Source organism: Lipotes vexillifer, unplaced genomic scaffold (assembly GCF_000442215.2).
Source record: "Lipotes vexillifer unplaced genomic scaffold, Lipotes_vexillifer_v1.1 scaffold554, whole genome shotgun sequence".
Taxonomy (NCBI): Eukaryota; Metazoa; Chordata; class Mammalia; order Artiodactyla; family Lipotidae; genus Lipotes; species Lipotes vexillifer.
Genome location: NW_006794635.1, coordinates 620626 through 643033, shown reverse-complemented (window position 1 = coordinate 643033; position 22408 = coordinate 620626). Strand labels below are relative to the sequence as shown.

Sequence of the window (22408 nt, the reverse complement as noted above, 5' to 3'; positions counted from 1 at the left end):
TGGGGCTGCTGAGCGCCGGCCCCTGGACGAAGAGCGCGAGCACCCGCGCAGCTGCCAGGCGATCGAGCGCCGTGCCGCGCCAGGGGAGTCCCGTCCCGCCTCGGCCGAGTGGGGACCCGAGGACACGGTTAGCCGAGCAGATCGGAGGCGGCCTCAGCCCAGCTCCAGCCCGCGCACCTTCCCGGTGGCCGGGGCCCCGGGAGACAGCCGGGGGAGGGAGAAACGGCGGCGGGAGGGCGGGGCGCTCTCCGCCCCCTAAGGCCAGCGCTCTCTCCCCGCGTGCTGGGGTTGCTCTGCGCCCCGGTCGGAAGGACGTGCCCAGCCTTAACCCTGAGCCGTCCGCCACGCCCGCCGCATCCCTGGCGCGGCCCTCTGGCTCCGCTAGCAAGCACAACCCAGCGCCCTTCCTGCCACCAGGCCCTGCTATTTCAAGAATTTTAGGGGGGAAAAAAAAGTGCACTAGCGAGCTGGGGGCCGGGGCAGCCCGGGAAACTCGTGAGGCAGGCAGGCAGGCGCGGCCTGGATGCAGCGACCTCTGTCTCCTAAGGGTCTCCCCGGCTTTATTGATCGCAGGGGTGGGGTGGGGGGCTTTTTCTGTCTCCCAGATTTACTCTGAAATCGAGTCTCTTGGAACTGAAGGTCCATATGATTGTATCACGTCTATAGCAGTCGCGCTGTGTCCAAAATGGGCAAGGGCACTCGCGGCGCAGACACTGAGGTCCCCAGAGACGCCAAGTCTCTTGGCCCCGGGGCTTATGCTTGTTTTCTCCATGGAACGGGCCTCGGAATTCCCCCAGGAACGTCTCAGTAAGTAGGGGTGTGTGTGCGCGTGTGTGCAATGATTCCCGTGAACTGACAGTGTTATTACAAGAACAAATGGACGTAAGTACAATACGTCATGTGTACTTGTTGATACACTTTTTTAATGGATAAGAATGAAATTTCTGAGGTCGCGAAGACAAGGTCGACTTGTCAAGGGAAAGTATTTCCAGCCCTCATTTAATTAAAAAAACCTGCACTTCTGTAGCGATTCGATGGACATTCCAGCTAGCACCTTAGAAGACTTTGGTGATCCGAATTGAATCTGCATGCATTCTCATAATACAACACTTGTCGTACGAACTGCCATTGCAGGTCATTCTTCCTCAAAACTGTAAGCTTCCTCAAGGCAGGGATAGTTTTCATTCACCTTTGATTTCCCCCATATCAAGCAGTGCCTGCACATAAGTACTCAATAAATGGTCATTAATTACACCACTCACCCCTAGTCCTTACACTTTCTGTAGATTCTAATACGGAGGAATGCAGGAAGGGGAAGGTGGGGGGAAAGATACCAAATAAAAGTGAAGGACTTAGTCTTCCAAGCTGAGGGACATTTGCAAGTCAGTGATAATGCTCAGTGTCAATTTGCTAATCAAATCTTTTTGGTTTTAGGGCTATCATGGGCAGGAAGTGGAAATGACCTACATTCTTGGGCTTTTTGTTTTTAATCAATAAGTGGATACATTTCTCTTTGGATATATTTTCCTTTCTTCTTTTTTTTTCTTTCTTTCTATAGATTAGGTGTGGTGTAAACCATTATACTTGAAGTGAAAATGTGTCTTGCTAGCCTTTGATGCCTTAGATGTCCTTGAATTTACTGGTATACGTGGCTAATCTCATATTTCTCATTTTTTATATTTTAACGGTTATCCTAAGATAACATACATTGGAGAAATCTTGTTTGGACATCTAAAATACTTCACTTGGGAGAGTGAGCTGCAAATATTAAAATCAATTAGCTGCCTTAATTGTTGCTTTTTAAGCTCTCAGTGATACTTTTACATCTTTGTTCCTTAGCCCTTGAGTGTACTCACCAGCCTCTTCCATTTGTAACTATTTGAAGAATCTGTATTGTTAATATGTAATATCAGCACACATATGCTGTACTACTATTTTAGCTGATAATGCCTTTTATAAGGGGTTCATTTGTGCCCACTCATCTTATATAATGGCACTTAAACATCACCATCACTGATGCATTACAAACATTCATTCTGGACAACATACTGTCTAGAACATTTTTTATCAATACTAGAAATCTCCAGATGCCTCATCACTATCATTGTTTCTGAATTTCTGTAGACAAGTTGTAAGAAAGATTAGCCTTTTGTCTAATTTTCGACTACTAACAAAATATTTGTTTTATTCTGAACTTTAGGCTTAAGCACTTGAATTTTTGTACTACTTCTCCTGTTCTGTTCAAGTGCCAAGTGTTCATTCTTTCCAGGTTGTAAATAAAATATGGTTCAGAATGCCATCTCTATTTGCAGCACCAGGAAAAAATGCTGTTGAATCTGTAATAACTCTCGATAACCTTGTTCTTTTATTTTAGCAACTTCCCCTCCGTTGTGATTTTTAATGGAGTCCTTATTGCTGTCTTTTTTTTTTTCTTGACCTACTTTCTTTTCAAGAGCTTTCATATAGAGCGTGTTTTATGTGGCGGTGATTTCTGTAGTGTGCAGGAGAGTCTTAAATCGCGGCGGAACAGATTAGTTGGCTATCACTTATTCCAGAAATGTTTTCGTGGTTTAAAAATCACCTGGTTCCAACGGCCACAATTTCACAGTCTGAAATCTTTTAAGCTATGCTTTTCATGAGTTTGCTCCGTTCTCCAGACTGAGGATTGGACCTCATTCTGCTCTGACCCAATTGTTATTTTTCTTTGTTGCCTCAACCCCCTAGAGATTGTGTATCCAAGGGAGAGGCGTTCTTGGGACTGACGAGGAGGGGAGTGGGACGAGATCTGGTACCTCAGGCACTAGATCCCTCCTCCCCCTCCTGGTGAGAAGTCGGAGACAATTTTGACAGTTCATAGTCCCGCTTTGGCTCTCACGCTCTTGGTCCATGGGTGGGTTTTACCTGCTCCCACTTCCCCTGCCTCTGGCCTGCCTTCGGGCCAATCGCAAATGCAGCCCTTGCCCCAGCCCACCCAGAGCTCTCCCTCACCCGTCCTCTTGGGGAACTGGGGCATATGTCCGTAGAAGGCTTCGGAGACTGGGGAAAGCCACGCCGGGATCCGGACAGTCGAGAAGAGAGTCCCTCCCCAGGCTTTTCCCCGCGTCGCGGCCCTCACGTGACCGAGAACAGGCCTCCACCGACCCGCCCATTTCGTCCGCTGCTACCCACTTCCCGCTAGGGGTAAGTAAACCGCGGTTTTCCGTACCGCCCAACCCCGCCCTCCTCCTTTCCCCTTCCCTTCACCTCCCTCGGGTTCCCTCGCGCCACTCTCCCCGCCCCCCATCCTCCCCACCGGGCCCTTTGTACGTGCTCGGCGGCGTGCGAGCGCGCCCGACACGTGACCCCGCCGAACGTGGCATTGTGTTATCACGTGACCCAGGTGCGTACGCGACGGAGCGGGGTGTGAAGATGGCGGACGAAGAGGCCGAGCAGGAGAGGTTGAGTCGCGGCGGAGGCGGCTGCGCCGCGGAGCTGCAGCGCCTGGGTGAGCGGCTCCAGGAGCTGGAGCGACAGCTGCGGGAGAGCCGGGTGCCGGCCGTGGAGGCGGCCACGGAGTACTGTCAGCAGCTGTGCCAGGTGAGGGCGCCTGGGGTCCCCTCCCCCTTTCCCCCTGCTAGAGGGGGAAGAGGGCGAGCGAGCGCTTGGCGGCCGTGCGGTGGTCCTCGCTGCCTTGGCACCGTCTGCGCCGCCGCTCGGGCGGGAGCGGGGGAGTACGAGGAAGGCGCCTTTGTGTGGCTGCCGTTGTGGCGGTTGTTGTCGGCGGCTCCCGGCTGGGGGGAAGGGAGTTGTGGTCAGGGCGGAAAATCCCCCCTCCCCTTCCCTTCCCCGAACTCGGGACTGCGCGGTCCCCGCGGCCGAGAGATGCAGACTGCGAGGACTGGAGCCCTCTCCGCCGTAGGAGAGGGTAAGGGGGGAATGGAGGCCAGGTCCCCTTCCTCCTTCTCTTATTGTGCACTGGGGATTACCGCGCCCCCCGCCTCTGCGCCCCCGCGTCCCACTCCAGCGGGCCTCCGCCCCCACTGGTTTGATTCCTTTGCCTCCTTTTGCTTTCATCCGTCCCGCCCCCGGCCCCGTTCTCGCTGTCTCCGGGCCTTTGTTGTTCGAGTTTCGCCTTAGGACTGAAGGGGCCTTTGTTGATGTTCCGAGAAGTCCCCGCCGACCCCTTCTAGCTGGGCGAGACGTTCGGGGGTAGGCGGCGCGGAGGTTGTCCCTTCCTGCCTTTACTTGTTAGGAGCACCGCTTCCATGGTAAAGGTTGCTTTTCTCGGTGGAGAGAAGCTGTCCCTGTGTGTGTATCCTAGGGTCGGATGTCGCTGTGCAGCGGCTTTTCCAGAGTCCGCTTCTCTTTTGCCTTCACCCTTGGAGGAGTGTGGTTTCCTCTCTGCCCTTCCTCTGCCGTCTCCCCACCCCCCTATTACTTGGAGGCTTCCCTGTTTGTCCTCCCGGTGGAACGGAGAAGACTGAGGTTCATGTGGACCCGTGCTCAGGTCAGTTTCAGGCCTTTCCTTCCTTTTCTTTCACAAGGACACTGCTTTCCAGTAACTGCGTTCTAACCAGGATTTGGAATGTTGATAGCACTGTTTGCTTGATAGAAATCGGGGAGTGTGTGTCTACATTTGGACTTGATTACCTACCCTCCAGTTACGTTTGAAATTTCAAGGTGCTGCTGCTGGCTGTGGTCAAGATTTTGGTTAGATTATCTTCTTGAGGAAGAAAAAGAATTTATACGGGTCACATTTAGAGTTAGCTTGTGAACATGTCATTATACAGAAGTTGTTTCGTTAAGATACTGAACTTACGGTCGAACAATGGTGGACCGTTTTAGCATGTCAGAGTAGATCACATTTTCACTTAACTTTTGGCCTCCAAGTTCTGAAATCTTTCTTTATAAGATCAGGGATACTTGATCCCATACCCAGAAATTCTCCATTGTTCTGTGCACCTTATTGTCGCAAATTATTTGATGGCGGTTATCTTAAAAAGCAAAACAACCGTGAGATTGCATGGTGACTTGTCTGGGAGTAAATGCAATGTGAAAGCCACCCACTTAAGGTAATATAGGTCTGGTGAATACCTATGGCATGATCAGAGATTCTGTCATTCCTTTGAATCCTAGTTTTAAAGAATTGTTGAAATTTACTAATATCACTGTCCTGACGGTAAACACTCATTCTTAATTGGTCTTTCAGATTTAAAAATTTATCTTAGATTAAAAAAAAACTTTAATAAGATGCCCATGAAAGGAGCTCTTTCATTTGTACGTAAAGTTAGCTTTTCAGTTAGTGAAAAGTATTAAAGTCTAGCTTTGCTGAAAGACATTTTTCAGGTAACAGTTTCCATTGATGGATTTGAGGCTTATTGCTGTAAATAGTCTTGACCAGCAATATGTATAATCAGGATTAATAATTCTGGGAAAGTGGAATCTCATACAAGTTGGACTTAATTTGGAGGGTGTGCAACATCAGATATTTGTCACTTTAAAATTATTTTTAATGTATGAAACAGTATTCCTTTTTGTCAGCATGAAGGTAATTTCCTGTATTAGTTTTAAGTGATTAGTCTTACAACATGTAAATTGTTTTTATTGACCAGTGCTACATGACATAGTAATAAAACAAATGCTGGGTTTGTGGATTTCAAAAAAAAAAAAAAAAAATGACATATTGCATGCACTAAAATCCCACAATAATGTAAATGCGTTTAAAAGTGATCTCCATTATTCGAATAGTAGAGTGTATCTGATGTTTAAAATCCCCTGTAGAACATTTTATATATATATATAATTTATATATATATGATAAGTTTCCAATTTGGTCTTGCCAGATGGGAGGTAACTTGAAACAGTTGTTTCTTTAAAATTGTATCATAGCCATTATTATTAACATTTTGCTACAAGTTGAACAGAGCAGAGCAGTGGTTAACAATTACAGAATTTATTGGAGCAGTTTAAGAACAGTGCTAGAAATACTAGGAGCTAGAAATTATATCTACGTTTCTAACCTGGAGATTATCATTTAACTTTTTCTATCTAAGGTTTTCCTGTAAAACTGGGATACTCACATGCTTCAAGAAGGCAAAGATGAATACATATTTGTCAGAGTTAGTGGGCTTCAGAGTTAATATTCTGCAAGTGTTGATACTTAGTGCTTTTAAATGTGAATTAGTTTATATTCTGAATTTTTACCTCAACAAAAGGTGAATTTCTGGAGAATGTAGTGAAACCTACAGAAATAAAGGTGTTTACTCTTTCTAGTTTATAGATTTTTCTTTCTTTTTGAATGAAGTGTAGGATAGTAACAGATTTCTTGAGTTCTGAGAAGTAAAATAGAAATGAAAAACATTTAAGTTTTTCTTATTGTTAACTATTGTTTTGCTGTTTGTATTAGGTTGCTTCCTGGAAGCATGCCCCACTTTTATATGAACGTTTGCCTAAAGCTTAAGAGTAGGAGGAAGGGAAGATGGTAGAGGATGGGCATATGGGAGTATTTGTCAGAAAATCTTAGATTTCCTTATATCTTTACAAGCTAGCTGTAATCTGGATAATGTTTAATTTTCCTAAAAGCAGATTAGAATAAGAATATAGGATAACCAGAAATAATTTATTGCATTTATTTGTTTCAGTATCATTATATAAAAACAGATTGTAGTTGGAACTTATGGGGCTGTTTATTGTGTTAGACTAGGCCAGGATTCACTCACTCATTCAGCATTGTTATTGAATACCTACACCGAGGGCCAGGCAACCATGAGCATGGTCCCTGGCTTCAAGGATCTTACAGTGTCTGGAGGAAGGTAGACAAGTAATTGTAGTGAACTGTGATTTATATCTTTTATATGGAAGATTATTTATTTGGGAGTTTGAACAGAAGCATTCCAATAGGAGAATTGTTCTAAAAGGATTTTAAAATGATTCATTTAAAAAGTTAAGCCATCGTAATAGTTGAAGAATGATTTGTTGGAGCATGGTGTTTGTTGACAGCATTACATACTGGACTGGATGACTCGTTGATTAATACATGAGTTGTGACTGTTTATGGTTGTTTACCTTCTGGTGACAATTATTTTAAAAGGTAAAATTGCAGTTTTGGAAATATGGTTGTGTATCATAACACACACGCACGCTTCTTACCTTTGTTCATACCTTAATTCATATAAGCAGCTTCTCAACTGGGCATAGTACTGTTTCCCACTGCATTTCTCTCTTAAGGACATTTAGAAACATGTGGGGTCAGTTGTTCGGTTACTGCAGTGACTGGGGATGTGATAAGTGGCATTTAGTGCCCACGGGCCATGGATACTACCATTTTCTGAAGTGACCAGGACAGTCCCACTCCATTAAAATTTATCCCTCTGCCTAAATACCCACAAGTGCCCTTTTGAGAAACAGTGACCAGAAAGAAGACTATATTAAGTTTTTTTTTGTCCTTATGCTTTTTCATGTTAATATAGTTATATTAAGAAATGCAGTTAATCTGGAGCAGATCCAGGTCAGTGCTTTTCAACCATATATAAATGCACACACTGAGCTTCAGTGCACATTGAACTTGAAAATTTCTACTTTTTTAGCAGAAATTACGAGCAATTACTTAAACAATTACTAAAACAATTCACTTTTACTAGGTTAAGCAGGGTAGCAAAGTCAGCATACTTAGTTATCCTGATTAAAGCAGAGATTTGACCTTTTGATAAAATTGAAATTACGTGCTCTTAAGAAAGCATTTAATGCAAGGACTAGGTTTAAATGTTAGGGAATATAAGATACAGGAGACTCTAGTAGGATATAAACTAATAAGATTTAAATATCACTTCAAGATGACAACTGAAGAGATGTCAAAAGGCTGTGTATCATTAACATATTTGCTTTATTTTTTATTCCCCTTTTTTAAATTGAAAATGTGGTACCTTAAAATGGTTTTTAAAAATTCAAAGACCAGGAAAGGGCATACACTGAAAACTTGCTCTCCTTCCCACCCTAGGCCTCCAGTCACCTTCCACAAAGACAGTCCCCTAATAATATTTCATGTGTCTTCCCAGAAATGCTGTTTACTCTTTTTTTTCCCCAGCACGTGGGCCTCTCACTTTTGTGGCCTCTCCCTTTGCGGAGCACAGGCTCAGCGGCCATGGCTCACGGGCCCAGCCGCTCCGCGGCATGTGGCATCTTCCCGGACCGGGGCACGAACTTGCGTCCCCTACATCAGCAGGCGGACTCTCAACCACTGCGCCACCAGGGAAGCCCTACTCTTTTTTTTTTAATTAAAAAATCAGGACATACTGTATACTGCATCTTTGGGTTTTTTGTGGTTTTTTTTTTGCGGTACGCGGGCCTCTCACTGTTGTGGCCTCTCCCGTTGCGGAGCACAGGCTCCGGACGCGCAGGCTCAGCGGCCATGGTTCACGGGCCCAGCCGCTCCGCGGCACGTGGGATCTTCCCGGACCGGGACACGAACCCGTGTCCCCTGCATCAGCAGGCGGACTCTCAACCACTGTGCCACCGGAGAAGCCCTATAGTGCATCTCTTTCTTCACCAATAAAAGGTATCTTTGAGATCATTCTGTAGCTGCCCACGTAAATCTGTGGCTTTCTGTTTTAAACTGTGTAATAATTCTAGTCTGCAGCTGTGTCTCATTAATCAGTTAATTGTTGGTGGTTATTTAGAAGAGTAAGTTAATTTTATGTGTAGTAATTTCAGTAGAGTTCAGAATAGGTAGTAAGCACATCAGGCTTGGTTGTCAGACAGAAGGCTTTACTAAAAAGGTAGGATTTGACCTAGACCTTAATGCCTTTATTAACTGTGTTTAGTGCCTTGTTGGTATAAGAAACAAATGAAATTCAAACTGTTGAGAGCTACTGTTTAAATTGTGCAGTTACAGTATATCGTTGTATATATTTCTTTCATCTGTTTGATACAAGTTGATTCTTTTGTTTGTCTGCATGTTTTGCTTAGCTTTCATGGTAGAGGCAAAAATTTTGAAAATACTTAAATGTTTTCCTTGAGAAACTCGACTTTCTTTTGATTATTAGAGACTATCTTAATTTGTAGGTCACTTCAAATCAGAAGAAAAGATAGCTTGCTTGTTAATTAGTGATAATTACTTTAGGTATTGAGGGAGTAATAAGTCATTTAAACTTTAAAAGTTTAGGTAATGCTCAAGGGAAATAATTTGTTAAGTGTTCATAATTAGTATGATTGCATGCTGGAGATATTAAATTCTACTTTCCAGAATATACTTATACCAGTTTTAGCAAAGGGAAACTTTACCAAATTTTGCTTGCCTCCTTCTTAACACTTCTTGATCCTAAATTAAAATGGGGGAAGGGAAGAGGTATTTTGCAATTGCCATTCATGATATTTTATATGACTAATCTGCAAAACCAAGGATTTTTGAAAGTGTATGGTCTTAACTGTATGAAACTGCTGCTGTACTTATTTTCCTGGAGATTCTGTCAAAGTTGAGAAATTACCCTATTTTTCCCAACTCCCACACGTAAATTCAGTTCATAAAATAAACCAATCAATGTGTGAGTAGCCTTGCTTATAAAATGGAAAGTTTACTTTTAATGTGTTTGTCAGATATGCTGTGTAACTTTTAGCTATGTATTGTTCTCCAGGAGAGCCTCTTGATTCATTGTTTCTCTTATCATTTAGAGTTGCACAGTGCACCTCATAGGAAAAAAATGTTACCTTTTCCCACCTTACATATATTTAGCCAAGAAGATTTGTTAAAGTTCAATCAGTTACATCTTAATTTATTTTAAACATATTGAAATTCCTCTTATATGGGAGCACTAAGGGAGCTATGGAGGATTATGGCATGGATAGAGCTTACAAAATCTGGTACATATATTAATGGTTAAGCAAGTAATACTATTAGATAGTAAAGTATCTAGTGATTAATACAATAAGTAGAGTGTGAATTAAGAAAACTAGAGCATTTTAAAATTACTTAAACTAGATAAAAATTGAAAGGAAAGGAAAGGAAAACACTGTTTACATTGGGTCTTGAATGTGGATAACTAAAGTGGGAAGGATGGGAATAAACCTCAGAGAACTGGAACAACTTTTCAAACTGGCATCTTGGAGAAAAATGTCATGGGTTGGGATGAAAAATAGGATAGAAAAGGTAGATTAGAACCAGACTTAGGGTTTAAGATCCAAACCAAGGAATTTTAACTGATCCTGTAAGCGTAGATAATATATGGTTACATTGCTTAAAGACTTACCCTTCCAAGGTTGAGGCATTGAAATTTTAAAAAGTTCAGAATGTTAGAGCCTTTGGTGTTTCTTGAAGTATCCTGTGTCAGTTACTGCCATGTAACAAACTACTCAAAAACACAGTGGCTTTTAAAAGAACAGCCGTTTTTATTACTGTTCTCAAGTCTGTGGGTCTTTTGGGTCGTTCTGCAGTCAGCTGGTAGGTTGTCTGGGGCTGAATGATCCCAGATGGTCTCGCTCATATGTCTTGTGGTTGGTGGGTTGGTTGAGGGGCCCCAGTTAAGTTGGCTCATTTCTACTCCACTCTTACCCTCTAGTAACGTAGCCTGAATTTCTTTACTTTGCAGCAGGAAAGCCAGTTCTCTAGCACAACTGCTTTTCAAGCCTCTCTGCTTGTGTCATGTTCGCCGTTGTCTCATTGCCTCAACAAGTAGTCAGTCATACCCAGGCTCTTCGTGGGTACAGGGAGATGTGATACTTCAGGGACCAATTTTATAACAGTCTTTGACATATCCCACTTCTGTTTATTCTCCACTGCAATTCCGGGCACTTTTTTGGGTGAGATTTTAATTTTTTGTTTCTATAGCTCCACCTCTGCTTTCTTTCTTGTCATACATATTCTGTCATCAAAGCACATCCAATTACCCCTTTTCTCCTTGATTGGCAAAAGGCATTTCTATTCCTGCTTTCTAATTTAAATTTCCAAATAGAAGAAGGGCATCCCACTCCAACACTGTAACTTTGGAAAGTTTGTGGAACAACTTGTTTGCCGTGGTTCTTTACCTTAATATTAAACCTGGTCTGTATGTGGTGTTTTGTGTTGTCTCTACCTTGTACAGTTTAGTAATAACATCCTAGTTCTTGTCCTAATATTTGAACTTCTTTTCCCTTTTAACTGATGAACTTGCTTTTAACCTTCCATTGAGTTTGTGAAATTCTCCCAACATCCTGCTTTTATCCTTCTACCTCAGTGGCAGTCCAGTACTCATGACAGTTTTTCTCAAATTTGTGTTTGCAGAAACCCAAGAGTCTGTAGATTTTAGAGTTACTCAGCTCAGAGTAAGATGTAACTTTTTTTTACGTCACCACTTAGTTGTCCACTGAAACAAAAATATCACAAAAAAATACTTATCTTTACTGTGTGTGATGCATTCTATTTTCATTTACTATTATTGTTTTTAAAAGCTGCTCTTGATTTTATGATCCATTAATACGTCATAACCAAGAAATTGGAAAACCCTGCTTATAGGGAGTCAGTGGGCTCAATTCAGTAATAAGCACAAATATAGGTAGTCCTAAGTTGTAAGGTGGCCTTCTAGTCTAGTTGATTGAGAAAATTCATATGGTTTTATTTATGAGGAACATCAAAATTAAAATACAATTTTAAATTTAAATGACTGCTAAAAACCCAGCATATGTCCATGGAATCAATTTGAGAAATACTGGTACATAGGATCAAATCCAAATGTAACCTTGAGCCCAGTGGTCTCCGTGCTCTATTGTTTACTTTTTTTTAATATTTTCACTGTTCAGCATGAACTTTCTGCTCCATCTAAATTGTTCATTCCTCATTTTACTGCCTTTGTGACTTTGTTCAGAGGAGCAGTGTTATGCAGTGAAAAGTCAGATGGCTTTGGGTTCAAATAGGAGGTCCCCAAAAATCAAGACAAGATTTTAGCTTATCCTTTGTTTGGGGTGAGGGTGAACCTTGGAGTTAGAGTCTAGACCAAACAGATTGAAGAGGAAGAGAATTAATGTTCAAAACAGGCACTGTTACGCTTTACTGACAATGAATTGTTTAATCTGAAGACTTGTAAGATCATAGGATTAAAAAGCGTTTAGTCTGTTTAAATGTCTGTTTACCCAAATTGCCTCCTAGGACCTCATCATTGCTATATAATACTTGTTCAGTATGACATTGATTTATCAGAAGATGTTCAGTTTTATTAGGTATTTGTTTAGGAAGACTGAGATATATGGTTAAATGGCTAAAATGAAGCAGTTCTTTAAAAAATGAGTTTCAAATATATGGATAATATATTCGTGTGGAACATTTGGCATCCTTATTGATGCCTGATGTATAGGCAATGTTATGTTTTAAGTTTATCACTCCTAGATACAGATTTTACATTTAGAGGTAATCTTAATTTAGAAGTAGTAAGTAATTGACTTGATCCCCATCCCAGTCATTTTTTTTGTTTGTTTTTTTGGATTGAACCTCCCCCCACCCCACTCCCCTGCAGTGAAAGCACCAGGGAATTCCCTGCATGAAGGTATTTTCTAGGAAGGGTTTCTGAGTGCTTGTCATAACTATTGCTCCTTAGTAATTCAGAATGAACTCTAGTATGTAAAAACTGAATATGTTGGCAAGAACGAGTCAGACTTAGTATATTTAATATTGTGACCTATTTAGCGTTTCTGAAAAGGCAATCTGATGTTGTAAATGCTGCCTAAAGAGAAAGTATTTTTAACACCAGAAGACCTTTGAGGATTTACCTATCTTGAATGAAAACATTTGTGGTGGTTGGTGCCCCTCCTCACCGAATTATCTTTTATAAATCTTGTTTTACTTGATGAAGAAAACCTACCCTCCAGATTCTTTCATATATACTTTGCTTGACAGCTCATTAGATACTGTGAATTAAAAGTGCTGGAGTTCTAAGGACACCGATTTTAATTTTCATGAAATTGTTTATTGTGACCTTTGGCATGCTACTTAAGAATTTTCTGGGTTTTTTTTTTTGTTTGTTTTTGTTTTTTATCCTTGACATGGAGATGCTACAGACTTTTGCTGGTTGTTGGTATAAGAATGGATCAAAGGCATGATTACTTAAAACGATTGTTGTTGTATAAAGTAACATTTTCATTTACATTTAGAGACTACTTTGGAAACACCTTTGATATTTTATACATGATAGTGACCTAGAATAATGTTATTACATTAATAATTCTATCATTTTGAGGTCATCTATTATCGTCATTTTGAAAATAGCATTAGATTACTGATTAACCAGCTTGTTTAAAGCCTACATTTTAGAGAAGGCAGGATTAGATTTTATAATAATTTATAAAAGGTCTTTTTGTCATGGGGGGCATGCAGATTACTCAATGTGTGAATTGAGTGAATGTGCCAGGAGAAGATTATTGGCTTTGCAATTAAAATCTTTCCTTTGTCCAAAATTTTAAACCTGGGATTTGAGAGGCTGGGATGAGAAAAGCTAGTATAGATTTTGAACTATGATTAGAATTCTAGCTCCCTTACTTCTGTGGGATTTCAGGCTTGGTTTTGTGTCTTTGTGCTTATCTCTAGACTGGAGGTAAGAATAATATCTGCCTTAAAGCTGGTGCGATTAAGATATAATGTTTGTTGAGCACTTTGCATATTATGATGCTGGAAGCACACAGCAAATGTTAGCTATTAATACATTTACAAGGACTAGGTCTGAAACTTTCCCTCATAAACAAATATTAATCTTAGTAAAATACTCTTTAGTTTATCAAACTTAAAAAAAAAATGAGGGGAACCCCCTTTTCCCCCCCCCCCCCCCAAAGTCTTACTTGAAATCTTACGTATAAAACAGAAAAGTTACTGCTGCAGAACAGTTTGACAAGTACAGTACTAATCCAGAAAATAACAACGCTATTGCCAGGGGTTGTAAAGGGAGTTCAAGCAGAGTTCTCTTCTGCTGTTATTTTCTTCTCAAATGGTTCTTTTTTCTTATTTTCCCTCATTCTACTGCTTTTCTACACTCTCCCAAAAGATAATGAATGTTCTTGTCTTAGAGGCATAATAAAGCCATCACTGAAGACTTTATATATTTTATCTTTAAAGACTTTTAATTGTGCTTATTTTTGTTTTACATACCAAGGCACACTAAATAAACTCATTTTTTGGTACCTAAGATTTAAAATAAATTTGCTTCTCTGGAAGCATGACACTGATGTGAATGTGTCTAAATAGAGAAACTGTACCTTATCAGAGAACCAATAAATATTAAATAATAGTGAAACTTATGCATGAAACAGTCCCACAGATATACTTAGTGCTTATGTTTAATTCGGCCATCTTATGTATTCCCTTAAATCTTCATCTCATGTTTTCTCTAGATCTTTTATTTTCTTCCTTGGGTTTCCAAAGAAGTGGCTGTTCCCAGGCAAGTGGATCTTTTCGTCTGTGCACCTTCTCAGAGAACCTTTCCACTTTCCTGTTTCATCGCTTCTGTCCTTTAGCCTGCAGAGATGGGTGTGTGTGCCTTTCTCATCTTTTTGCTATGTTGATCATGTCTTCAGATTTTTCCCTTTTCTCTGACCCCTTCTCTCCACATATGAGATGTCTCCTATCCTAAAAATGTCTTTCTTTAACTCTTGTTTTCTAATCTTTCTTGCCAGACGTCTTTGGAAAAGTACCCTGTACATTGCCTTCATTTCTTACCTTCTGTTGCAGTTTGGATTCTACCCCTCACCACACTGGAGAAGACACTATTTTGAAGGTCACTGCTTGGCATATTTGTAATACTTTATTAAATTTAGACCCAAGTAGCAATCCAGCAGCTCAGACTATTTCATATACCTGCATATTGTGTTTAATAAAATTTAATTGTTAGCCTTTTAAAAATCATAAGCTTTCATGTTGAAATGAGAGTGTTTTGCTTTTCCTGGAAAATCAGAAGATCGGGCAATATTGGACTCATGCATGGCTACAGGCTGAAGTGGCTGCCTGTTCAGCCTCTGTTGGCATTTAAAAGTGTTTGTGACCCCATCTTTAAGTTCATCTCCCTTCAATTTATTTACACTGCTCTCCTGATTCTCCTACCTTTGTGACTGCTCCATAGTCGTCTTCACTGACTCTTCCTTTTACTGCTGGAAATGCATGGTAATTATTAGCTAGTATTAATATATTTAAACGGAGTAGATACAACATTTCTGAATTTTTTTGTGGCATTTCCTCAGTGTTCTTTTCTTCCTTTCACTCTTCATTAATGACCCTCAACCATTTTCCCCATCTCGTCAACATATCTGAGACAGGACTCTAATCAGAAAGTGGCTCCTGAGCCCTGGTTGACAGTCCGTACTTTACATACTAATCTTCAGCAGGCATCCACTCTGACAGCATCTCCTGTCACTCCTCTGGATAGGATTTCCAGGGGTCCATTCTCTTGGACCTTGCCACTCTTCTTAGCTCTTGACTCCTGCTTCCAACCACCTGTGGAACTCTTCCTTGTGAGGTTCAGTAGGTACTTCTAATTAAACAGGTCTGAAATTGAACTCATCTACTCTCCTCTCCACCCCCCACTCCCCACCAAAAAGAAAGCCTGTTGGTATTGGTGACATTCCTCCCTTCCCCCTCAAACTTAGGTTTTGAAATCTTGAGTCATTTGTAGCACCGCCTTTCACCTCCACAGCCCAGTCATTGAGTTCTGTCAATTTTATTCATGCACTGTTTCCTGTATCCTTCTCTGGTTAGATCTGATATGCCATTAGTGGCCACTTAGTTTCTTGCAACAAAAAATTCAACAGACATTTTTTTCATGAAGGTACTTTTCTGTTCTCCATTCTCTCCACTAATCTGTCTTCTTCTACATTGCTGCTAGGATTATGTTATCTTTTTAAAGCATGGATATCATATTTTTAAAGACTTTTAGAAGGTAGCACAATGTGGAAGAGCTCAGACACCATGAGTTGAAATCCCAGCTCTACCATTTACTGACTATGGGCTCAGTTTCTTAACCTGTTAGATGAGGATGGTAGTATTGTGACGTAAATGAGGCATCAGCACAGCACCCACCACATTAGTAAGCACCATATAAAATGCTATTCCATGAAAAATAAAATTCAAGCTCACTAGCCTTACATTCAGGGACTTTCATGACATGACACCTAGCATGCCAGCCTGGCTGATTGGCAGCCATATCTCTTCATTTCTTTTATATAGAGCCTTAGGGACTTGTAGTCTGTTCTTATACTACAGTTTACATAACTTCCCTCACCTCTGTGCTTTGGCTCCAGCTTTCCCCTTTAGGATTTCCTTCTTTTATCAACCCCATTTCTCCATATTTATTTCCTTCACTCTGTGATGAGATTATGAGGTATTATTATCTTTTTCATGAGGCTTTCCTATACTCCTAAATGGATTTAATGGCATATTCCCCATCCTTCTTATTGAACTGTATTTTTTCTGGCTTTTATCATAGTTTTTCTATATTAAGATAATCTCCTCGCCCTCTCCCCAAATTGGAGCTTCTTAAAAGCAGGGGCCATGGCTTAATAAGTGATTAAATCTGTTAAATGGTTGTCTCCTCTTTTTTTGCTTGAATAGGCTGGTTTTAAATGTGGGGTGAATTTTGTGCTCATAAGAGGCCATTACTTCCTGAAATTAGGTTTCTTCTGACCACAGTTGTTTCATCTCAATTCTGACATTGGGTTTCTGTTTTCAAGGCAAGGATTCAGTTGGATCAAATATGTATAATTTTTATAAAGCAGACATGAATGAATGATAAGTAGTAGCTCTCTTAATAGCTTGCGTTCATTAAATGCTGATTGTGTGCCAGGAACTGTTAAGTGTAAGTGTGTGTGTATTTGAGAGGGAGAGAGAGAAAGAGATGAACTCATTGTAATCCTCAACAACCCTCTGAAGTAGGTGGTTACTATCCCTATATATGAGAGACTGCTGAGGCATGGAGAAGTAAAGTCACTTGCCCAAGTCAATTAACTCAGACTTAATTTTTAAAAAACAAACAAAAGCAAAACCCAAACTAAGTAAAACATTTTTTTTTCTTTTTGGGAGGAATATATAAGTATTAATTGTTGAAATTTGTTTTAGGGCACAAAGATAATTTACAATAGTAAAATTTAATCATTTGAAACTAAACCTCAGGAAAGCAGAGCAGTGAATATAAGTAGTTATTGTAGTGGAGTTTGAGTAATAGTTTTATTTAAGAATGTGTTAAGTAAAGTTATTTGTTTAGTAGTAGTGGGAATCTTACTAGTTTTGAATTTCTTTGAGTAATGTATAGGTCTTTTAAGGGTAATCAGTACATATTTATAAATTACAATGAGGGCAACCTGTTGAAGAAATCTGTTACTAATCTCCAAATATAACTAAGATCAATTCTTTATTTCACTGGATTAAGAAAAAAACTTGCATTTGTGTTGTGTTTGGCCTTTTTTTTTTTTTTTTTTTTTTTTTTGCGGTACATGGGCCTCTCACTGTTGTGGCCTCTCCCGTTGTGGAGCACAGGCTCCGGACGTGCAGGCTCAACGGCCATGGCTCACGGGCCCAGCCGCTCCGCGGCATGTGGGATCTTCCCGGACCAGGGCACGAACCCACGTCCCCTGCATCGGCAGGCGGACTCTCAACCACTGCGCCACCAGGGAAGCCCATGTTTGGTCTTTTTATATGGTGCAAAGAGGTGCCTAGAATCCATGGGGAAAAGTAGGTCATCAGCGGTCTTTAAGCTGCTTTTAACTGGGTATCCTACCAGTAAACATTTGAATAGGAACCCTCAGTATGGGAATGTCTCATAAATTTCACACCCGTGTGCACGCGTGTATTATTTCAGCTTATATAGTTATTTGAGTCTGTGTGTTAAATTATAAAGTTTGTTTTAGATAGATTTCATAGGAAAAGTTTATTCCCCCCTCTGTACTGCATTTTATACTCTGTTTGGAAACCTCTGGTTTATAGTGCTGGGAGTAGCTGAAGTTTCTGAGATATGTTATTAAATAAGTGCTGATTTATTTTCCCGATTTTCATAGTGTACTGGAGAAATGACAGCAGTGACCCAATCAGAATTTTTTTTCATATTGTCTTTTAGGCAAATTTAATGTAATGTGTGTTTCCAGTTTATTGTTTCTGTCATGCTTTACCCTTTATGAACGTCCCTGAGTATTGAGTGTGCCTGTTACCAGATTCTCTCTTAGTTCTGAATCAACTCTGTTACTTGCTCTGTGGTATTGGAGCTTGGCCCTTTAAGCGTTTCTCTGTTGATCGATGTTAAGCTTTGTCAATAGAGGATGCTGAAGGGCCATTACACAAAGAAGGGCCTTCTGTTTGTGTTTCTTGCTGCTGCTGCATGACTGCTAGTGGCACAGATAGGGGGACATCCAGTGGTCCTCTGCCCCAGATGAGTTCCCCGAGTGGACAGGTTCTTCGTGAGCTCACAGCCCCAGCCCCGACTTTGTGACTGCCTCACCACAGTTCTCCTGCCACGGACATTGCACACCCCGGCCACCAGCCCCCCACTTTCCTTGCACGGCTGCTTGCGCTGCACAAGGTTGTTTCCGTGGCCCTCCCCACGCAGGTACTGCTTGCAAGCAGGTCCTCAGCTCTCTTTGCAGACTCACCTACCGGCCACTTAGGCCCAGGCAACCTAACCTGGCAAACTTTTTTGCGATTCCAGTAGGCTGTAACCATACCTTCTCCAACAAGGTCCAAACCCTAGCTTTGGGGAAGAGCCCTCCTTCAGGTTTGTTTTTTTCCTTCTGGTACTCCCTCAGTTCTTGGGGATTCTTTAGAGCAGCGGTCCCCAACCTTTTTAGCACCAGGGACCGGTTTCGTGGAGAGAGTTTTTCCACGGATGGGGGTGGGGAGGGGTGATTCAAGCACATTACATTTATTGTGCACTTTATTTCTGTTATTATTACATTGTAGTATATAATGAAATAGTTATACAACTCACCATAATGCAGAATCAGTGGGAGCCCTGAGCTTGTTTTCACTTGCCACTCACTGATAGGGTTTTGACATGAGTCTGCAAGCAGTTGATTTATTATGGTCTCTGTGCAGTCAGACCTCTCTGCTAATGATGATCTATATTTGCAGCCGCTCCCCAGCGCTAGCATCACCGCCTCAGCTCCACCTCAGATCATCAGGCACTAGATTCTCATAAGGAGCAGGCAACCTAGATCCCTCACATGCGCAGTTCACAGTAGGGTCCGAGCTCCTATGAGAATCTAATGCCGCCGCTGATCTGACAGGAGGTGGAGCTCAGGCGATTATGCAAGCGATGGGGAGCAGCTGTGAATACAGATGGAGCTTCACTCGCCCGCCTGCCGCTCCCCTCCTGCTGTGCGGCCGGTACCGGTCTGTGGCCTGGAGGTTGGTGACCCCTGCTTTAGAGCGCTCTTTACTTGTTTATATGTGTTACTCCCCTGTTAAAATGAATAATTCTTTATGTGAAACTTTCCCTGTTCAAATTACTGTGTGGTTCCCAGGTTTTTGGTTTGACCCTATCTGATGCAGTGGGCTAAAATGAGATAAAGTGCATACTGAGCATAAAAACTATGTAGATTAGTACCAGTACTTTCTGCCTTATACACATTGCCTATTTGGTTCACCTGCTTGCTAGTCCATGGAAACTAGCTTTGGTATTTAAAAAAATACCATGGTTGTAAATTCAGGTTTTCATTCTAGTGGGATTATAATTATGTTGTAGTGGTCCTTAAAAGTCATTGGTCCCAAAAATTGTTGAGGTAAGGGAATGGAGTCATTGTGTTTCATAGTTAAATATCTCTCATACTTTAAACAGTCAGGAAACATCAAGTGAGAACTTTTCAATCCTATTAAGTTATTGGCATATTTATTGCTCAAAAAATTTCCACCTGGTCTTTTTTTTTTTTGGTAAATTAGCAAATGACATGCATGAGTTATCTTTTAAAAAAAATTCCCCAAGTAGGAGGTTGGGTTAAAAGAAAAACACACCCACACTCCCAGAGGACGTGGAGCTGTTGAGACAAGGAGACAAAGAAGTGCTGTTTTGACTAATTTCTTTGCCGTGCTCACTTGTTAAATGGTTTATTTGTAGACATCTGAATTTGATTCTGTTTAATATTTTCATATTTGAGTTTTCTTGTGGATATTTAAAATCAGTAGCTTTGCTGATTTTAAGATTCCTCTCATGTCTTTAATAACATTTACCACATGTCTGCAGCTATTGCTGTACAATTGACTAAAGTGTTCTATTAATACTACATTCATTCCCAGGAAGTTCTCTCAATTTTCCAGTTACTGGATTTCTGACTTCCACTTTGGTTTTTGTGAACCCTAGTTCTAGGTTTTTCTTTGAAGCAGTGATATATACTTCAAATGGATGATGATAATGTTTCCAGAAGTTGAAAAGAATAAAAGTAAATTAATGATCAGATTATTGATTCTATAGGAAATAATTTTGCTATATCCAGTAACCTTTGCACTGGTATGGAAGTAATGAATCTGCATAGTGTATTAAATAAATTACATTATATTTTAAAAGTTAATAAAACAGTAGAACACCAGAATCCTATTTGAGGGGTTTCTTACCTCCTGGTCCTACTGCTTTAACTTCACTATTTGTGACAGCTTTGGGTAGAGATATTATTGAAGATAAAACTGATGGCCCTGGCTCTGTAGATGATGATTTTCCCTGGAGCATTTATCCAGTTAGTATTTTAAATAAAAATTTAAAAGCAAATTATATTTCCTGTAGAGGAGCCAATTTTTTTTAAAAAAAACCTAGCTTATAATTACTATGTATACAGTGAGTGCTTTTGAAAAGGAAAAAATGTGCTTTTTAATAAAGTTACAAATAGGAGTTTCTTCTCCCTGCAGTGGAAAGAATGGTACATTATTTAAGTCTTTGACGTGACATTCAGTAAAGGTGTGATGTACTAGAGAAAGATTATAATTACAAAGAGGTGAGTCTCCTCATCTTAAAGGAAAATAGAATACTTTGCAACAGTAAAAATAATAGGAAAATAATTTATAATATGTATTACTATCAAGTACATCTTTGTTTCTTGCTGGTCGGCTTCTGCAAGAAAATATAACATGAAATTGAAATATGTAGTGTATGTTGTATCTTACTAAAATGAAATTCAAGTATATTGTATATATTGTAACTTACTAACAAGTTACTTTTTTTAAAAGCTCCCTTCAGGTAACACAGTATGGCAATTTAATTAACACAGTAATCGTTTTAATTTTGTTGGTGTACCCTTGGTATTGTTTTAGAACTTTAAGCATACTTTTCTGTGTTGTTAGTGGAGGTAAATTCCCAGCTAATCACAAAAGTCTTTTTATTAGCAGAGTATGCTTTAATGTTATTTTGCATTCTAGGAACAGGATGCCATGGAGGAAAGAAGGGTTTCCTACTGTTTTTCTGAGTAGTAGGCAAGCTTGCTGTCCGATTTAGAAATAATAGTTGTGAGCAGTTTTTTTTTGGGGGGGTGGGGGAAGGAGGGCTCCTTAACACTTCATTTTCATTCCTTCTCCCTTCCCTGCCCTCTTTCCCAAGTAGCCACTGTTCTCATATTTCTGTGAGCCCCACTTTGCATCCTCACTCAAACCCCCTATTTCATCAGTGTGGGAAAATGCAACTACCTGTTAAGGAACATCTAGACTAATAATATGTGGGTATATCTTAAGTAGATAAGGTTTTGAGCAGATGAATAAAAACGGGTAATTTGGGGAAGGATAATTTGGAAAAGAAGGGTCTTCAAAGAGACAGACCACACTGTTGCTGTTATCTGAGTTCAGTCTTTTTTCTTTTTTTTTTTAAGAGTTGTTTCTGTACTCCTGAACTCATAGTTTCTCTGAAAATTTGAACTCAAAAAATTTTTTCCTAACTACTTTTACATTACAGCAAGGGTTCATGGGGTAGATGAATAGGGTAAGATGGGAGCCTTTGGTATGTATGGTTTTGTAAATTCAGGATTCCAGTTGTGTCATCATCACTCTGATCTTTTCCAGTTATTATATGAGCAAATAAATTACTTTTTTTTTCTAATCCTAATACAAATAATAGTCCAAATTTTAAGGGAAAAATTAATTAACTACAAAAATGTAGCAAGTTGTCAGTCCTCTGACTTACATACGTAAAATATACGGATAATTATGGGTCCAGATAAATCATGATAAATACCAGTGAAATTTAAAGAAAAAATCATCTTGTCCAATAACTCTCTTGACTACATCTCTGGATTCCGAGGTGTGGACACTTAGTACTGAAAAATATACATGTCGATGGCCAGATCTTCAGCTGAAGGGCTGTTGGAGGAACCTATTTTGTGGACAAATGTTTGATATTTACTGATGACCTAATGTAGTTTGGTGCTCCTGCGTTAAAAACTGCTTTCACTACTTAACTGTTTGTCTGTGCTAGCAGTGACAACACTAGATGCCTATAAACCCCAGGAATGTCAAATAAATGGAGCACTTGGG

The 22408-nt window shown here is 40.4% G+C and overlaps 1 protein-coding gene across 1 annotated transcript in view; it reads left to right on the top strand.

Moving 5' to 3' along the window:
- Nucleotides 1-3373: 3373 nt before the first annotated feature.
- Nucleotides 3374-22408, top strand: part of ZNF292 (zinc finger protein 292) — an 86928-nt gene continuing 67893 nt past the window's right edge. Inside the window, exon 1 of the mRNA XM_007467314.1 lies at nucleotides 3374-3576. Within this exon, the coding sequence (XP_007467376.1) occupies nucleotides 3409-3576 (168 nt within the window). The 5' untranslated portion in view covers nucleotides 3374-3408. The remainder of the gene's footprint in view (nucleotides 3577-22408) is intronic.